Source organism: Heliangelus exortis, chromosome 17, assembly GCF_036169615.1.
Source record: "Heliangelus exortis chromosome 17, bHelExo1.hap1, whole genome shotgun sequence".
Taxonomy (NCBI): domain Eukaryota; kingdom Metazoa; phylum Chordata; class Aves; order Apodiformes; family Trochilidae; genus Heliangelus; species Heliangelus exortis.
The window spans coordinates 4818008-4836733 of record NC_092438.1 but is presented as its reverse complement, the minus strand read 5'-3'; the positions used below and the strand labels follow the sequence as shown (position 1 = coordinate 4836733).

The 18726-nt window shown below is 38.5% G+C and overlaps 1 protein-coding gene across 5 annotated transcripts in view; it reads right to left on the bottom strand.

Annotated features, from left to right (window-relative positions):
* The window catches only part of TXNDC11 (thioredoxin domain containing 11), a 28564-nt gene extending 10676 nt beyond the window's left edge, over positions 1–17888 (bottom strand). For 2 of the 5 annotated variants that reach the window (XM_071760671.1, XM_071760669.1), the window contains exons 1-9: positions 17593–17888; positions 13629–13703; positions 13122–13338; positions 12293–12390; positions 10270–10399; positions 4862–4955; positions 3643–3755; positions 2342–2542; positions 193–976 (exon numbers count right to left, since the gene is read on the bottom strand). In XM_071760671.1, the coding sequence (XP_071616772.1) occupies positions 193–976; positions 2342–2542; positions 3643–3755; positions 4862–4955; positions 10270–10399; positions 12293–12390; positions 13122–13338; positions 13629–13703; positions 17593–17738 (1858 nt within the window). In that variant the 5' untranslated portion in view covers positions 17739–17888. The remainder of the gene's footprint in view (positions 1–192; positions 977–2341; positions 2543–3642; positions 3756–4861; positions 4956–10269; positions 10400–12292; positions 12391–13121; positions 13339–13628; positions 13704–17592) is intronic. The other 3 variants (XR_011729240.1, XM_071760672.1, XM_071760673.1) reach the window with 3 other exon arrangements.
* Between the last annotated feature and the right edge of the window lie 838 nt (positions 17889–18726).

Below are 18726 nucleotides of genomic sequence, written 5' to 3'. Positions count from 1 at the left end.
CATAGTTCTTTCATCACTTAGAATACACTTCTACTGCTTGATTAACTACTAAATAAATTAGAACAGAATAAACTGTGATTCACAATGTTGACTATAGTCTCACTTTTCAATATGGCATTAAGTTTTCCATTCATAAGCTTACTTCCAAGCTTAATGTCCTTATTTCAAACATTTGTACAGTGGATACCATACCCAGGGTAGGTCGAACAAGTGACTGATTCTGATCCAGGACATAGTGCACTTCTTCTTTCAGGTCAACAATGGTAGCAAATTCCTTAAGATGAGTAGATCTTGTTGCTCCAAGTCTCTCTGCATATATCCAAAAAAGGTTTGAATCCAGTAGATAGAGATTCAAGGTTTTGTTGGTCCTGCAGCTCAGACCAGTAATATTAGTGCTACTAATATGAAGGTCAGGAATAAAACAATTCCTATCCTCAATGTGAGGAATAGAATGCTGGGTGTTATCTTTCTTCCCATGGGAAGAAAATGCTACTTTGGGGGTCTGAAAGATGGTCTTCTCAGAACTGATGAAACTTAAAAAACGCCTGTTTACTGTCCTGCAACATGCAGTGTAATAGCTAAATGGACTATAGAAACTTAGGAAATTGCTGCATTCTATGGTACTTGATATAACTTGAAAAAAGGTATGTTCCTGGAGGTAGAAAGAGTCCAAAGCTGCTTCTATCTCTAAAAAGTTACAGTGTGGCACGTGGACTTTATTTGGTTTGACACCAAGTGTCTGGTTAATGCAAAGCTCACAGACATTGTGAGTTCTAGATATTGAATGCCACTGTGGAAGCACCACTGTGTTACAGCATGGGTACTTGGTTATTGAAAATGTTTCTGGCAATTTCATATGTGCATCTGGTACAGAGGAATCAAAAGCTGGTGAATCAGTGTCTCCTAAGTGTTGAGATTCTGGCTCAGCTGCCTGGCTTTTATTACAGTTGTGGTATTCCAAGGCCACTTTGGTAATCTACAGGGGAAGGGGAGAAGAAACAGAAAGAAAAAAAAAAAGAGGCAAGATTAACAAGATTTTACATAAGAATTGAATGTACAGAAGAACAAAAAGCCACTTAAATTTTTTTCTAGTCTGTTACACTGATCTCAAGGTCCTCTTTGCATCATATTTATTATCACAGTGCAGTAACACTACATATTAAGTTATGTATTATTAAGGTTAAATACCACTACACAACTCATTAAACAGTACAGGTTCCCAAATTTCCCTTATTTTCTAGTACAAGGCAAAAATACACGAAAGCATTCTCATATTAAGAGGGAACAGAGATTTTTTTCCTGGTATAAGTGGTACACATATTTCTTTAACATTAACTACCAGCACTGAAGCAATGACAGGCTCTCCCAAGCATGGGCATATAGTTGTAATACTGCAGGTGTACTTTGCAGACAGTAATGTGTGACTTACTGGAAGAAGGAAGAAAAAAAGGAGAAAAACAGAAAAAGTCTGCCCCCCAGAGCAAACATTCCTGTGCTGAATCACCATTTTATTTTTCATAATGAAGGGGAAACTAGCAGTGAAAAAAGCATGTGTATGGACCATAGGAGGAATTCTCTTTCAAGGAGGTACATAACAGAACATAAAAGAAAGGAAAGAGGAAGTTTCTCTTCATCCTCTTCTATCACATTTAACAGAATCAAAATACAGAACATATACACATTTCTTACACAAGAACACTTAGATAGGAATCCTAATTATCAAAGGGACATTGAAATGTGGCATCTGGGACGGGTGCTGTGTCACAGGACCACCAATATTAACATGTGGTCTATAGCAACAGTTTGTTACAATCTTTAGGAATTCCTTGTTAGATGTTTTCATCCTGAAAACACTCCATTAAATACCTAGAAGAAACTGGACCTCTCCTACTATAATCTAGCCCAAAGATTTTAACTACCTTCACAGCAAATTATGAGAACAAATTACGAACAAAAAATTATCTGCAATAAGAAATCTCATTTCAGTGAGCTACTATCAGAAAAAAAGAATTGCTCTATGGGCTTTCAACATACAACTTGACAGCCTTGTTCTTTGCAACTGCCTTAAAGCCAAGTGCTTTCATTGCCTGATGCAACCCACAGGATGCCTGCAGTAAACATCTCTTTGATTAAACAAGTTGCATAATATCTCTCTATCAAAGTGAAGATATACAAGATCCAGCATAACGGAGTTGTGATAATGGCTTGAAAAATGTATTTTTAAAAACAACAATAGTTGGAATGGTGAAATAAAATATGTCAGAACTAAGCTCAGAACCCTGACTAAAGGTCTCAAGTACTAGTATTTTTGAAATAAAAAAAAATAAATTACTGCACTTACTTCATCTAAAAGAGGATGAATTTCTGCTAAGGGATTGTAAGGTATAAATATGAGGAGTGCTGGTCCTTTCTTCAGCTCATTGTTCAGAAGAAGGCTTTTTCCACCATGTGGTCTCAGCCACCGGATGAGCACCTCTCTATTTTCTAGAGCCCACTTGCAAATGTTCTCAGCAGTATAGTTCATGATGTCATTTGGATAGAACTTGAAGAGAGAAAAAAGAAATATTATTTGTCCTCACTTGGTTTCGTAATGAATGCAGTTGTCAAATACAGGAAGCTTCATTACTGTAATGCCTAAAATTCTCTATAAATTTAATGATGCTATTCAGCAATTCATATACCCTTTCTTTCCCTTTGGGAAATATTTCCAAATGTTCATAAGATCACAGTAACACACATAATCTTTCAGGCAAAAGTATTCTACTAGGGAAATGCCTCTTTCTTTTACTACACCTTTATAGTCTTTTTTTTCTTGCTTATATAACTTTTTTTAATAAGTGAAAAAGCTCAGACTTTTAAGTTGGTATCCTCACATATCTTGATAGCCCGCATATTAGAAAACTTCTTCCTACTACTCATTCACCATAATAACTTATTTTAAAGTAGTCTTTTAATACACCAACATAAAACTGCATTTAAATCTGGTATTTCTTGTTACTTAATATGGAGAAAAGAAATGCATAACAAAAAGTGTTCATTGCTTCTAGGGTCATTTTAATAAATTAAGGCAAGTTTATCATAAATTACACGTTTACCAGTAATGTAACCTGAAAAATTCCCATTGTCCCTTGTCTCAATTGAATAAAATACATGTTACAATATTTCACAAAATTTCCACTTGCTGTAGCAGTGTGGATAGATAAGGTCTTTAGGCCAAACAGCAAACCTGATAGCTACTACTTTTGGTCTTAGTCTTCTACAAAAACAAGGGACACAGATTTTGTAGAGAGATGGCAGGAACAGTGGTAACTCAGCGACTTTGTCCATATCCTCATTCAAGCAGCCTTCTAATTCTGACCCACTGAAAAGAGAGACCTTTTCCTAAAGTATTTGTGTAGTCATTTTTGAGGTGCTTGAGCATTTGGGGATTTGTTTGAATAGAGATGGTCAGCTTGGGTCTCAGCTACTGCTTACAACAGCTCCTGACTGGTAGAATGAAATGGGTATTATTGTACAAAAACACTGTTCTTAAAGATCCTGTATGCTAAAGCTCTGCGGAACACTTCTTCATGGTCTGCTACGACAGAACTTCAAGCTCCATGTACTTCCTCAGAGTCACTAAAACATAATTACAATACTCACCAGAGATGTGTTGACATGTCTGTGCAAATACACACTGCCTGAATGCACCAGTGAGACCTCCTCTGCAACACGTTTATCTGTGATCACTCCAAAGCGTATTGTTCCAAGGTAATCTGAAAGGGCAAATTTTCAGTTTTTAAATACAATCATACATCAAAATTCTCACCTGAAAGCCTTGGAAGAACACCTTCAAACCAAAACACAGAACATGGCTGTGCAAAGGCACAGAAATTTTAATGAATAGCAACTGCCAATATTGGTGATTAAGTAAGATACAAGAAAAGATGACAAGACCAGGCAAACGTGCTCCACTTGAGCTACAGAGAACTTGAACCCCAACTGTCCAGTTCCTCAATTTGTTTATTAAATATAGAATGTGGTACAGATGCACCTTGCTATGTGTTAGGGTACCTCAAAAGCCAAGATGAGATACACTTACAAGGAAAAGATAAGAAATCAACTGTTTAGATGAGGTACATTTACAGTAAATATTTATTACAGTATTTCAATACTTATAATACATACAAACAAGAACAGAATGCTTCTCATCTTTACATTGCAAAGAACTATCCCAACATATCAATGGGGACATTACAGAAGAAAATACAGGAGAACAGGCTCTATTATACAGCAAGTCAGTGGCACAGTAAAAATCAGAATGATACCGATTTCTTTCTTTCATTTGCTGTCATGAAGACATAGCTTGAAATGTGCTAATCTTAACTTTCTTGAAGTTCTACACAGAATTTATGACCCCCCCCAAATGTATTAATCATATACAAAGTTTGCATACTTATATGCAAGAGGTTTTTTATTTTAGATCATTAACGGAAAACAACAGGAGGATCATGCTGGTCTGATCCAAAACATTGCACAAGACAAATACTCTTGGATTCAACCTGAGTAAGTGCTTGTCTGATTATAACTCTATATGGGTTGCAGATATACATTTAGGTTCTTGATGGAACTGTATCTTAAAATATCCTTGATAGTGGCTTATCATATACTTTATTCCATGATAGCTGATGACATAATAAACCTTTTATGTCAGGAATCTTCACATAGTAATAAAAGACAGCCTCATAATTAGACTGACATCCAGAAACACTCAAAAGGGAGTAATTCCCAAATTACTAAATATTGGAAAAAGCTACTGAAGCTCAAACACATGACTCATTCACAGATGCCTTAACTTAAAAAAAAAAAATTGAATTTTTACCTTTCTTTAGTGAATGTAATGCTGATGTGAAGAATGTTAAATAACCAGGTGGTTGAGGTGAAGCATTGAACTCAAAATATCCTAAAACTCCAGGCTGAAATAATAAGAATTAGAGTTAGATAAGCTATTTCAAGTATAAATTTATGGGGCACAACAATTATTAGCCTACAGTAAAACACTGAAGATTTTAAAGTTACAACAGTGTTTTCAGAAAAACAGTCACTTTATGCTGCAAGAAAAAATATTTAAAAATTGAATGGAAATCAGTTTTGAAGTTGTCGTTCAAAAGCTACGTATGAGAGGGATTTTACAGCTGAAGAGGCATAAGCTTCAACCCACATATTTCCTATGTTAGCTACTGAAGCTCACTAAAACTAGTATTTGCTTTACAACTATCCTGTGTCAGTTCCAGCACAGCCATAAGTATCATAATGACTTCTTTTAGAACAGGAATATCAAATGTGATTTTTTTCAGAGTATAAACAAGTTAAATCGTAATACTTCAATTGTTCACTATGTTGCACATGTTTAACAGCTACATATGAATTCATAAATTTTGTGCCTGAATACTTTAATTGCTATGCCAACTTATTATCCTATCATTAAGCTATCAGTCATTGTAAACTCTTTCAGTAGATCCTGCAGGAGTCAGTGAGAGACCAGATGCAAAAAACCCCAATGAGAGCTCCCCATCTCCTACCTGCATATCCAGAGACTTCTTAAAATAAACAAACGGACAAGACTTAAATTTAAAAGGCTCCTCCCTAAATAGGCTGATTGATTTTACCAGGTATGAAACCTGAATGGCTTCAAATTAAATTCAGGAAAAGCATCTGTGAGAACCTGATTTCTCTTGTTCCAAAACTTCAATGAAATTTTGGTTTTAAACTTTGCAAAATATAATCCCCTAAAAATTATTAATTATGGTTTGTAATGCATCACTCAAATTGGCTTAACAAACCTCCAGGACAGAAAAAGTGATGGAATTTTGTTATTTTCTGTTATTTGTTTCCCAATTCCAACAGTAAATACAGAAAGAACATTTGACCCAGAAAGCAAGAGCACTCTAGGGATTTGTGGAACAAAAGATTCTAGACTCACTGATCACCCATTTGTGTGGCAAATATATTCCTATACAAGTATTCTCATTTGGTATTTTGGAGGCTGCTTTATTTTTTGTTTAATTATATATATATAATTTTTTTGTTTCTTTTTAAAACATGAGCATGTATTTTACCTGCTACAGTCAGTAGTGACATTAATTCAGGTATTTATACCAGCCACATGAATTGCACTAATTCAGTTTGAATTAGTGATCTCTGGATGTTCACCACCAACACTGTTCATTCCAACTAAAATCCTGCTGCTTTTAGGCAGGAACTATATTTCATGAATGAATGCTAAAAGCACAATCTTGTTCATAAAGATTCCTTCAAGAAAATACTAATTAAAAAAAAGGGATACAAGCACTTAGTGAAATTTCTACAATTACAATTGTCAAGAAGAAAATAAATATAAATAAAATACAAGGAAAAGATACAGCAGAATAATAGCACTCATACTTTTTAATGAGCAATAAACAGGTTAGTATCCAGTGTTCATCTGTTTCTTTCTAGATCTAGTCAGATCTACAAATATTTATGAAGTTATTTAAAAAGGTAATGTTCTGATACTGTCAGTTCCATTGTACACTAATAGCAGCTTAAGTCTTCCAGGTTGTGAAGAATAAGATGTTTCTGTGAGACATTTTGGAAAACACTGCAGTGGAAGAATATATAATAAAGCTATATGCCTAATGAGTAATCTGATTAATTCATGTCCTTTTAATTATCATCCCAGAAGAGTTGGGGATTACAACTCCTGTTGTAATTGCTGTGTTACAGGCTGCGATTATACACACGATGGAAGTGTCTAAAATTATATATTTCTTCTCAAGTACCATGCAAGCTTTCCTGTTCTGTCAGAGCAAAGAGATTCTCTTTCTAGTAGCAACTATGTTCACTTTAACAAAACTGAACATTTCCAAGTGCTAGCAACTAACAAAGAATCTTACTCAATACAACTGAGATTCAAACCTTACAGAAAATATCTCAGTGTAAATAAGAAGTTACTAGCTCTCAATACAGACATCCTAAACACAGCTACTGATTAGCTTTTACAATTAAATAAACTTTCACTACTCAATTAAATAATTTCTCTTTCAATTTGTTTTTTTATTTTAATGTTTTGGCTACAGTTCATTAAGACAAGGGAGATGATTTTTTTCAGAACCTCAAACTTGTGCAAGCAGACAATTCCTGCCTCATTTTATCTGTAAAGACAGGAAAGAAAATAGCAAGAGGAAAGGAATGTGTTATCCCTGGGGAGCAGAAAAACCAATATTACATAGTATTATTGCTATACTGTAGAAATGCAAAGAAGAAACTGTTGCTTTATATTGGATTAAATTTACAAGCAAAATATGTCAACAACACGGTATTCAGAACTGAAAGCAAATTCTGACATCATCATTTAACAAAGGCACCACGGTACCCCTTCAGAAGAGAGCAAGATAGTAAGTTAGATGCACTTCTGGGTCAGTCACTGCACAGTTGGTTAATGCTCAGGAAGCATTTCTACACAAAGAGAGCAAAGAAGAGAACTGACACCATCTTAAGACACACGGCAGCTGCTTCCCAGAGAGACCAATTCCTTCCTCACCTCTCACAAAGCCAGAAAATGATGAGCTCCTTTAGCATATTTCATTTTCATAAGTGAATGAAGCCTTCTGTCTAACTACAGGCACTGCATGTTTTCTTCCTCTGTGCCACAGAAGGATGAGCCCATTTCTAGTAGCTGGGTTGGTCAGATAAGAAATGAGGCAATGCCAGCTTGGATTAAAATGAAACTGTTATATCTCTACAGTTAAGAAAACAAAAGTTTGATTGTGGGTACTTACAGGTACCTGGAGCTACGTTAGGAACTGCCTCTCTTTCTACTGATGTAACTTATATCTTCCCATACATTCCAAGATTTTAACTACTTTCCAAAGGCGATTTTTCCCTTGCCCTCAAAAAATACTCATCCTTATCCAGTTCCAGTTTTGCACTACTATCATCCCACTACCACAAAAACGCCCACAGAAAACACAGAATTTTAGCTTTTGAGTCGACAACCAGAATTGTTTTCACGAGGTTTGAGCGCCCTCTTGTGCTATCTACACAGCATCTCACGATAGTCACGATTTAGTTGCAGAATGGACAGAACACCGTGAAACACAAACTTGCTTAACAACACATTTAGCTGGATTCTCTTCATCATTATTTCTCAGAAATAAAAACATTCTAATTAACATTTGCATGCAAGATATAAACCCACTAGATGTCAGTACCTCTTGGTTTGATTCAACTTTTAAAAAATGTTTTGGATACTTATCTCAGTACCTTTACACAACTTCCTGGTTGAGGCACACTAACACGTTTAGTGAGTTCAATTCAGTTCAGTGTGGATAAAGCTCCCGGTTTTCTTTACTAGATGCTTTTTCCAGTCAAAGGTTGCCTACTGGAATCTGAATACAAGACTAAAGCACCAAAAGCTTCACTGATTAGATGGAAAAGGACAGCTATGGACTATGAAGTCCTCGTTATCAGAAAACTGGCAGGCAACAACTAAATGACCTTGAAACAAGAAGAGTGCAGCTTTGCTTTTAAGTGTGAAAACACATCCTGAGCCACCTTGCAAATGAACCACTCATCCAATAAAGTACTGATCTATTGCATACTCCAGATTATACACAGAGTATCCTTGGATTCTATCTGTTGTTCTGAAACGTATCAAGAAGGATGGGAAGTGAGCGACAGGCAGCTGCTCTGTTTCTGACCTACTATTTCCTTAATATGGGAGACCTTCATAGAAAAGTAGAGAGAAACAAGGAACAGAATGGGCCCTGCCTAAGTGCAGACTGGGGATCAGCTACAAAGGTTCTTTTCAACCAAAATTTTCTAGTCAAAAGTAAATACCCCTCACATCAGTTTGCAGAACCCATTCCCTAGCAGCACAAAGGACTGAAAATTAGATACTGATATGACAAGTTTTTCAGAAAATATTTTGAGCTTCAATTAATTAGCTTTACAATGAAGAAATCAAAAAACCTGATCCCAGCAGACAGTGGTCAGAATGCCCAATGACCTACCCTTTACTGTCTTATCTTCCTTCCCTTCTGCTAAAAAAATAACATTTTTAACAAAGATCAAAAATCAAAGTAAGACACTGGGCAAGGCTCTCAAAACAGCAGTTGATTTGTGCATTGTATGCACTTCCTGTAACCTACTCAAACTTTTCCACTTCTTAAACACAGGAGTCACCTCCTGAATTATATCCTCTATGAAACTTCCTCAACTTGCATGGAAAACATTAGAAAATGTTTGTATCAAGAGCAGGCAAACGTATCAGCATCAGACAAAGACACACAGCTTGCTATCCCTGACTCAGTCCCCACCTAAAACATCGGAAAATGAAACCCATTAATAGCTCCTGAGGGATAAACTGAAGCGTGAACATAAGCATAACACCTACCCATGGCAACTACCACTTAAAAGCACAGGTCCTGCTCCATCCTGCAGCACAAGCAGCCATTAGAACATGCACTGATTCAGAGAGGAATTCAGCTTCATTTTGAAACAGTGAGAAGCCCCTGGCACGTTCTGGCCACTACTACTGCATCAATTTGTTGGTCAAGTTTTCCATTCTGCTCCAATAGCTCACGGTTTAGTAAGATGATTGTACTCCTCTTATTGTGCACTACAGAAATTAACAATTCCAAAGGATTATAAATGGTTCTTTTGTAAGAGCATTTTGTTTAATTTGAAGTTATTAATCCACTAGTATTGCTATCAATCTTGGTGCCACTGAACACAACCAGACCAAAAATTAATAAAAGACAATGCACCAGTAGATTAAAATAATGAAGTTGTAGTATACAAAGTGATTAGAGACATTATTTCAACCAATTTAACATTTGCTTTTAGTTAACAGACTTATCTTATTAGAGAGGTTTTATATTCCTTGAAAAAATAAAGCGATTATTAGATATATCAAGTGCCTTCCCAACTTAGTTTGCAAGATTTTTGCAAAAATATTTCTCCTTTCTTGTGCATATGTAACTTTTTGGTGAGGTAACAATTTTGTTTGTCTGTACATACTAAATTACTGTAAACTAAGAGAATCACTACATCATAAGAGTCAGTATACAGGGAAACAACATTATGAATTTGCCATTTCATATTTTAATGATTTTAGTAATTTTACAGGGCACTGATTTCAGGGTCCTGGAAATAAACTAGTACTTTGGAGCAGATCAAATTTAATTGTGAAACAAGTCAAACTCTTTCTGAACCACAGTGGTAAAGCTAGAGAAGAGAGATAAGTACCTCATAATTTGAGAGGAAATCTAGTAATTTTGATCGAGACGAGATGTAGAGTAGTGGTGTCATCACCCGGCGAACAAACTTTTCAATATAAACAGCACTCATAGGGCCTTTGTATTCAATTGGTCCAAAACTAGTACCAAAAAAAATAATAAAACATTAAGACTTAAATTAACAGTAGAGGGCGTCCCTCCTTGGGGTGGCAGAGATAGAAGTAACATAGAAAGCATGCTCAAGTCTCTAGGGAGTTGCTCTCTGTGTTAATTAACAGTGGATTCTGTAACTGAGAGGAGCTGTGTTACCACACTTGAAGTGCAATCCAGAAAGTGCCTATGGGTAGGTCCAGCATGTTGGTGGGGGCACAGGGGATGGAGACCACCTTTCAATCCCATTAAATAAGCTGGCAAAATGCAGGTATGAATTACATGACCATATATAAATTTCTGTTTTTTTCTGAAGCAAATATCTCCAACTTAAAAATGCAGATCTAAAAAATGTCACTATTTTCACTTGATTTTTTATAACCTTTAGAAAGTTCAAACAGTATGAATCTGAAAAGGTGCATTTTTTTTTACAAACACTTTTACAAGTAGCACTCAGGAAAGCAGGGACAAATCCAGCCACACTGCTGAAGAACAGACTCAGTGAGCCTACAGTTTCTCCCCCAGCCATCTGAAAAAACAGCTCACATCACAGTCAGTACTCTACAATTTCCAGAGCTTCTCCTTCAGCTTCCTGAAATCCTGAATCTGCTTTATTTTTATCACTAGGGTTGGACAAAGCATCACAGCCCAAAATTAAATCAAACACAAAAAGCATGAGGAATTAGTCCGTTTGCAGTGAAGAATTAATGTGATGCATTTTTAATACAGTTTATACACAGACAATCTGAAAAATACCAAACTCACACTGAGATACCTATATTCAGATGCTCTGAAATGGTCTTCTAGAGCCCACTAGGTTATTCCACATCCCAGACTGGTTTCTTATGAACCTTTTTTTTAACAGCAACACACACTGCTTCAATGTGTCACATGCCCAGCATGCAACATCTGAGGTTTAGTATCTCAGGCGTGAGGGATACATTCCCCTTTGGGGTATCAATACCCATCAATCTTGTTGCAGCTCTGTTTAAGGTTACTGATAATACCCAAGTGTACCCATTTATGTATTGTAATTTCAAGATCAAGTAATTTTAAGTCAATGTATATCCAAGTGGGATTTTTTTATTAGGGTTTCAGTTATGGCAGTGCCATCTTGTTTCTTTTACAAGTTCAGCTGACAAAGATCAGGATTGTTCCACCTCGATACATAAATCCCCCCAAAAAACAAAATAAGCCTCTGTAATGGAAGAGAGTTTCAGTTCAAGACTACTCAAGTACACAAGTAAAATTAAAATGCAAGTCATAAAGTACACAGCATCCAGCTCTATTGTACCTAGCATCAGAAAATGTTTCCTTACCTTCTGTGTTCCACACAAAGGAAGAAAAAAAAAAAAGACCATACATACAAATACTAAAAAATGAAAGTGAGATTGTATATAACATTTTACACAATGATACCTCAATATTAGGAGCATAAAAAAGTGAGTAACCAGCTCAAAGTTAGAATAAATTTGCAATACATACTGCCATTTAAGTATGTACTTAAATTTCACTAACTTTAATAGTCCTTAAGTACATACTTCACTGCTGTCACAAATAGGGACACTTGATATAATCCATCTACAGAGCAAGCAGACAGATGAAAATAATATATAGACCTGAATTCTTCACTCTTCATTAGGCACAGAACTTCCAGGAGACACACATGGAAAAGAAAAATTCCTTAAGGATGACAGACTGTGCAGCACATCATGTAACTGACTTTTACAGCCTTTACAGACACCTAAGTAGCATAGAGGATGAGCTTCACAAAGAATGTCCTCCTCTAAAACTACTTCTGTAATAATAAATATAGCATTTCCAAAATTTTATACCATATCTCAATTTTGTAAAACATTAATAAAGAATGCATTAAATCTTACCTTCTATGGTATAAGTGAATCACAGGAAAATAAAAGAAATGTTTCTGCTTCCTGCATTTCCCCTGATTCCACCAGCAATTTACAGCCACAAACAGCACCTGCAAAGCAGGTAAAAATTCACATCTAACAAAGTTCATTAGCATGACCTTCTTTACCTAACATGCATTTTTTCCAAGCCATTCTTCCCATCTTTTCAACTCAGTATGCCATAGCTGCTCCTCTTAATTCTATCACACAAGACTTTTTTTTTTTAATTATTATTAGGTTTTTTGTCAATTTGCTACAGCAATCCCTTTTGCCACTTTTCCTCCTAGTTTTTAAGCTTCTTAATCCAGATCCTTTACATTTACAAATTTCATCATGACCCACATTAATTACTTTTCCTGTAAAGTGGAACTCAAAGGGCAGAGATTTAGAACAGCTACACTTGTGAAGTGTTCAGAGGTAGCCAAATGCTCGAAAGCAGTGCTATGGCTGCAATCATACACAATTACCAGTGTCCCCAAGGATCCTCAAACTGGAAGCAAACTCCCTGTATTTTCTGTCTGAAGGAAGGTGAAAATACCAGAAAACCCTTTACAAGAAGAAACTTGGATAGCTCCTCACTAAGTAGAAATATCAGAGAGGTGAGTAGGAATCACAGGCTTTCTCAACTTATTCTAATACCTTGTATGTTAATTAAGACAGTTGCCTGATTTACCCTAAAATTTGAGCCCACAAAATCCTACTGGTTCCCATGGGATGCCATAAATTGACAGAAAGTACCATCAGCTTGGATATTAAAAAGCTATTAGGTAATCTTTGACATTTGAATCTTCTCTGGAGTTACCTGGTCTGACAATTTGCTGGCCACGTGCTCTATTTCTTCTCTTGCTGCAACTGACTGGCCACACCATGGTGCATAGAAAAAATAAAGCACAATTTCTGAATCCTGACGAAGGTGATCTGCATAGTCTAATTGTCCCCGAAAGAGATCAATCACTGGAGATCTTGTGGAGAAAAAACTCACAGGAAGCTTCGCTGGCATTGTTACATCTTTTGCTCGGCTGCAGGAATAAAATTAAGAGTAGTTATTGAGACTACACAGCAGTAATTACAGAAGTGTGACCAAAGCCCTAATTTTTAATCTTAGCAAAGGTCATGCAGTGACAAAACTTTAGAAATTGATGCAAATGACTACAACTTATATTATCTGAGTTAGTTTAATGAAATACCATAAAAATCTAAAGATGACCCTTAACAAGCTTTAGAGAGTCACACTGTGATACCATGCATTATACTTATGGGTATGTTAGCTCACACTCTTATTGCTGGTTGCTATAGAGCATAAAATTACCAGGAAGAGTGATTTCTTTGGATTTCTTCCCTGGCCTCATCCTCTTTTAACACTTGTACTTTAGGTAACAGCACCCTGATAAGAAAAGAGACACTGGTCATAAAGTTTTGTGATGTTTATATAAACAGACTATTACCCTGCTTTATGCTTTGTTTAAAAGCATACTATACCTCTATTCTATTGTATTAGGGAAAAATATGTAAAAATGCATTACTTTATTTTACTGTTTTAGAGCAAACTGCCAGCTGTTCAGGGCACATTTCCTCTTCGATGTAAGAATATCAACAAACGGACAGACTCAATTTAAAGAGATTTTGACAGATTAAGTTTCTTAAAAAAATTAAATTGACCAGTAATACCAAGAACATAACCAACATTTTCTACCAAATAAGCAATTAAACAATCCAGAACTAAGCATTTCAGAAGTTCAGAAGTTGTAATGGTATAAACTGCAAGCGAATTATAATATCTTTGTTATATTCTCTTAACTGCAGTATTTTCCACTAGTTATATTTACACAAGAGCAAGTCAGATTAAAAACTGGGCCATACCACTCCAGTGCTCAATATTGCCACAATTCCTTGCATGACAGGAAGTTTTAAGACTGTGCAAAAGTATTTTTACCTGATACTTGCTCCTTCTCACATAACAATTTTAGTACTTGTGATAAACGTATTGAGCTATGAACACTGTGCAACTCTTAACATCAGCCTCTTAGCAACACTGCCACATTTTCCAGCTTTACAATCATCCTGGTTTATAAGTACCACCTTTCTTTTTACAATACTGACCAAAAAAGCCACAGTTCTTCCTGGAAAAGTAATTTCCAGGTTACTGAGCATACGCTCAACATTTAAGAATCACTGCCAGCATATTTTGTAAGTTACTGAAATTGTTATTGATCTGTTAAGAGACAATATTTCCTTCAAAATCTAGAATTTGAAAAATATTAACTTGCCCTTCATGTTTACAATCTATTAATTCCACTACTCAAAAATTACGTTTTCACACAAATGGCCAAAAATCTAGTTCCTTCTATGAAATTCTACCTTTGTTCCTTCCCTTCTCCCCAAGTCTATAATATAGCACCTCCTTCCCCAGACCTTAGGTTCTTTTATCACCTCAGAAATAACACCTCTGACTCCCTCCCGTTCCTGCACACCACACTTAGCCCCACAGCCGAATTCTTGCCATGATTTCTAGCTGCCAGCTGGAGAGGGGACAAACCTGATGTGCTGCAGCAGTACCTCACATGTCAGCATACACACTCTGATTAGCTGCTGAACACAAAACAGGGCAGGGAAGGGTTGATCTCACATTAACACATAGTTTTTCAGAGACACTAACTAGTATTTCTCCTTTTTAACTAGTTTAATGGAAGTGAAGAACATGTGTATGTTTAAAATCTCTGCTTCCCTTACTGAATTAAACAAAGTGGACAACTGGTTCAAGAGTTACGGTGAGTGGGCAGATGGGTACAGAACACAACAGCATAAGCCATAAAAATAAAATGGGCTCCAGATTGCAGGAAAGTGTAAAACAAATTAATAGAAGTCCCATGACATTAATGAGCCAGGAACTACATGACTATCTTCAAATACGAAAAAGCACCAGTTATTAAAAAAACAGCACAAAATGAATCAATTGCTACCAGCTCCTTAAGCTGATCTGCTCAGTAGTGTCTCCCTCTACAATACCAAACGCCTAACAGTACTTCTACATAACACACAGGTTTCCAAAGAGAACAGCATTCTGAACCCCTAAAAACCATATAAGTATAAACTGAGGATTACATAATAAATTATACAAACACAATAATCTGTGCAACAGAAATATAATATTGTCTATTATAACACTGATTGTGCGATTTACCTGCTGCACAGAGCCTATAAAAGCTTAAAATCACTTCATCAGAACAACCTGGTAATAAAGGAAAGAACATGCAAGTGCCTGTAGGATCAGCCCCTTTGATTGCAAGGACCTTAGAGTGGGGTTGTCCCAAAACACATTTGCATAGTGCCAGCAATAATTCCGGTTTCAAACCACAGGCTTTTCATAAAAAAACATTTTCCATGTTAGGTCAGGCTTCATTTGGCTAATACTTGAGCCACTATGAACCTGCAATATGTTAGACCCCACTAACATATTGCCTTGCAGTAGAGGAATATTTCATTTACATACTTTTTATCCATTGGTCTCAAAAGCTATGTGTTGTGAGCATAGTGGTAATAACTACTCTGGTGCTGAAATTTTGCCTGCAATCCACACTGGTTAAGTGGTGAGAAACTGTGTACTGTAGTCACAGTTTAAAAAGTGCAGTTAGCCATCATCCAAACTGCACATGGAATTTTTACACTTGAATTTTCTGTTTCTCACAACAACAGAACAAGGAACACTTTTTTGATATTACTTTGTCTGTATAACTATAATCTAGAAAGCCAAACCCCTTTAATCAAACTTCCTGTAGAGAGTACAAAGTGGCAAGAAGCACACTGCAAGCACATTCCATCTGTGAGCTTTCAAACACAACCAAAGGGACATGCAGCTTCTAAGTAAAGGAGAGCAGAAAGAAAAAGGAAGCATGATTGCAAGTATATATTAAAAAAAAATTGTAATTTTTTTGTAATGGACAACAAAACAGAGAAGTGATAGTTCAGATATTATTTACCATATATTCTGTAATATGGCAAGAGCTTTACATTTTGCAACCTAAATTATCTGGCCACTGTGAGATGGGGACTACTGGAACAGAGGCACTGCTGCTCACAGAGCAACTCACTCCTAGTCTGAAAATCCACCTGGATTCATATAATATGTCCTCTGTGAAGTGGTGAGAAAAGATTACCTCAGTATTTTTCATAAGTGTTATCTGTCAAGGGCTTCTGGGAATAAAGATCTGTCAGATTCCACAGAATAGGGACATAATCAGATCCTTGTAGCCTTCTCCCATTTCCAAAATAAAATACCAAATACTGTACATGTTCTTAAACTAATACAGCATGACTTGAAGCACAGAACAGTCACCTTGACCTAAAACACACTCAGAACATTCAGATCCCAGTTTATGCTCCAGAAACGCGCTGCCCACCTGCAGCACACGTACGTGGCTACCACCCCCCCACTCGACTCTCCCAGCACCTCCCGCTACATCCTCCGATTCCACGTACACAGGGACACCGGGCCCTCAGCAAACTGGAGCCAGAGACTTTTACAATGAAGAAAGTTCCAGCTCCCAAGAGAATCACCACCAGCCTGGGGTGGAAATCACAAAGCATCTTTCTGTAGAAGCAAGCGTGGGTGATCGGGGGTGTCGACCCGAGCCAGAAGAGCCCCGTTTCCCCCTGCTTTGTACCCCCACACCGATGCAGCCAGCTGAGCACCCTGAGGAAGGGCTTTCGGCCCTGTGCCCTCAGTCCTTCTCTGTCAACTTCAGGTACGAGTTACTCTCTGAAAATGAGGAAGACCACCTTTCTCGACAAAGCGCCTGACTCTCGATGAATGTGTATGTGTCCTAAAAATGCTATCGCTTCTCCACAATAGTGCGGGGAACGGGTCCCCCCCCCTGCCCGGCGTGGGTCACAGGACCCGGTGTGGCCCCACCGCTGAGCTCGCCAAAGGCCTCTCCCGCCACACCAGCAGGGTAGTCATTGCCATGGGCATGGGCTGTCACTGGGCCCAGGAGGAAGGCGTCTGTCACCTACTCCGGGAGCGGCCGCTCCTGACACGACCCGGCCCCGCGGGGCGCCACAGGGAGCCCGAGCACAGAGCGAGGCTCCTGGGGCACAAGAGGTCACGCCCCGGAGGCCCCTGAGTCCGGCACACCCACAGCCCCAGGGCCGAATGTCCGCAGGCGGCCCTGCTCCAGGCCTCCGGGAACCGCACCGCTTCCACGAACCGCACCGGCCCTCGCCCGGTCTCCGCGTGCCCCACGTTTACCCGGCTCCCTCCCACCCCCCGCCATTACCTGCAGGTGACTTTGAGGGCGACGAGGAAGGCGCAGCCCAGCACGATGGCCGCCCCGCACAGCAGCTCGGGCCGCCGGGCCATCAGGGCGGCGCGAGGCCGCAGCCGAGGGGCAGCCGCGGGGCTGGAGCCACTGCATAACGACATCACCCCGGGCTGGGCCGGGCGGGGAGGGCTCCGGGCCACCGGCCGCTCCCGCTCGCACACGTCTCCCCACCGCCCGCCTGTCAGCCGCGCCGGGGCGGGAGGGGCGGCCCCTCCGCCAACGAACCCTCCGCCGCCACGTCGCACCGCCCCGAGCAGGCGCAGAGGCGGCGGGGCCTGGCGGGGAGAGGAGGGGACCCCTCAGGAAGGGGAAAGGAAGAGCTGGTCCTGCAAGGAAGGGAGGTGGGCAGCTGTCTCTCGCTCACGACAAACATGATTATAACTGCTTCGTTTGCCTCCCGCGATGTGCGCGGAAGATGGTGAGAATTCCCTTCGCCCAGATCAGTAATTCCCCAGTGACTTCCCCGTTCCTGCGAGGACCGACCCACCTCCGGCAGCTGCTGCCCCCCCGCCTCCCCACAATACTGAAATTAAAGATTTCACACGGATTTCATGTTTAGTTTTGTCTAGAATTACTTCCAATAATTTACAGAGCACTTACATTAAACAAAGCATAAAATTGAGAAAACAATTCAGAAAGGCACACGATACAATCAGGTTTTGTCACAAGTAACAGTCTCCATGGTACTCTATCTCAAGCTCAGTTTATTACAAACAGTATTAAAATCAGCACTGCAGCAGGTGGTATTTCAAGCACCAAGCTAATTTTGTACATCATGTACATATGCTGTACATCACATCCAATGTACTTCAGCCTGAGCTGGAGGGAACAGTTACTTTATAAATTTCCCGAGCAACAGCTGAAGCTTAAGGTGGTGTTTAAGATTAATTGTGCTTTTATTTTGTGAATTGAAAGGGACACAGCATCCCTGGCTTGTCATGTGTATGGGTATCACTGAACTTTGGTTCAACACTTTTTACATACACAATAAATGCCCAATTACTACATTCAAACTACTGAAAGTCATCCTTAAAGCTCTTCTAATTATATACGGTCAGTCAATAACAGAGAAAAATACTCTCAAGAGAA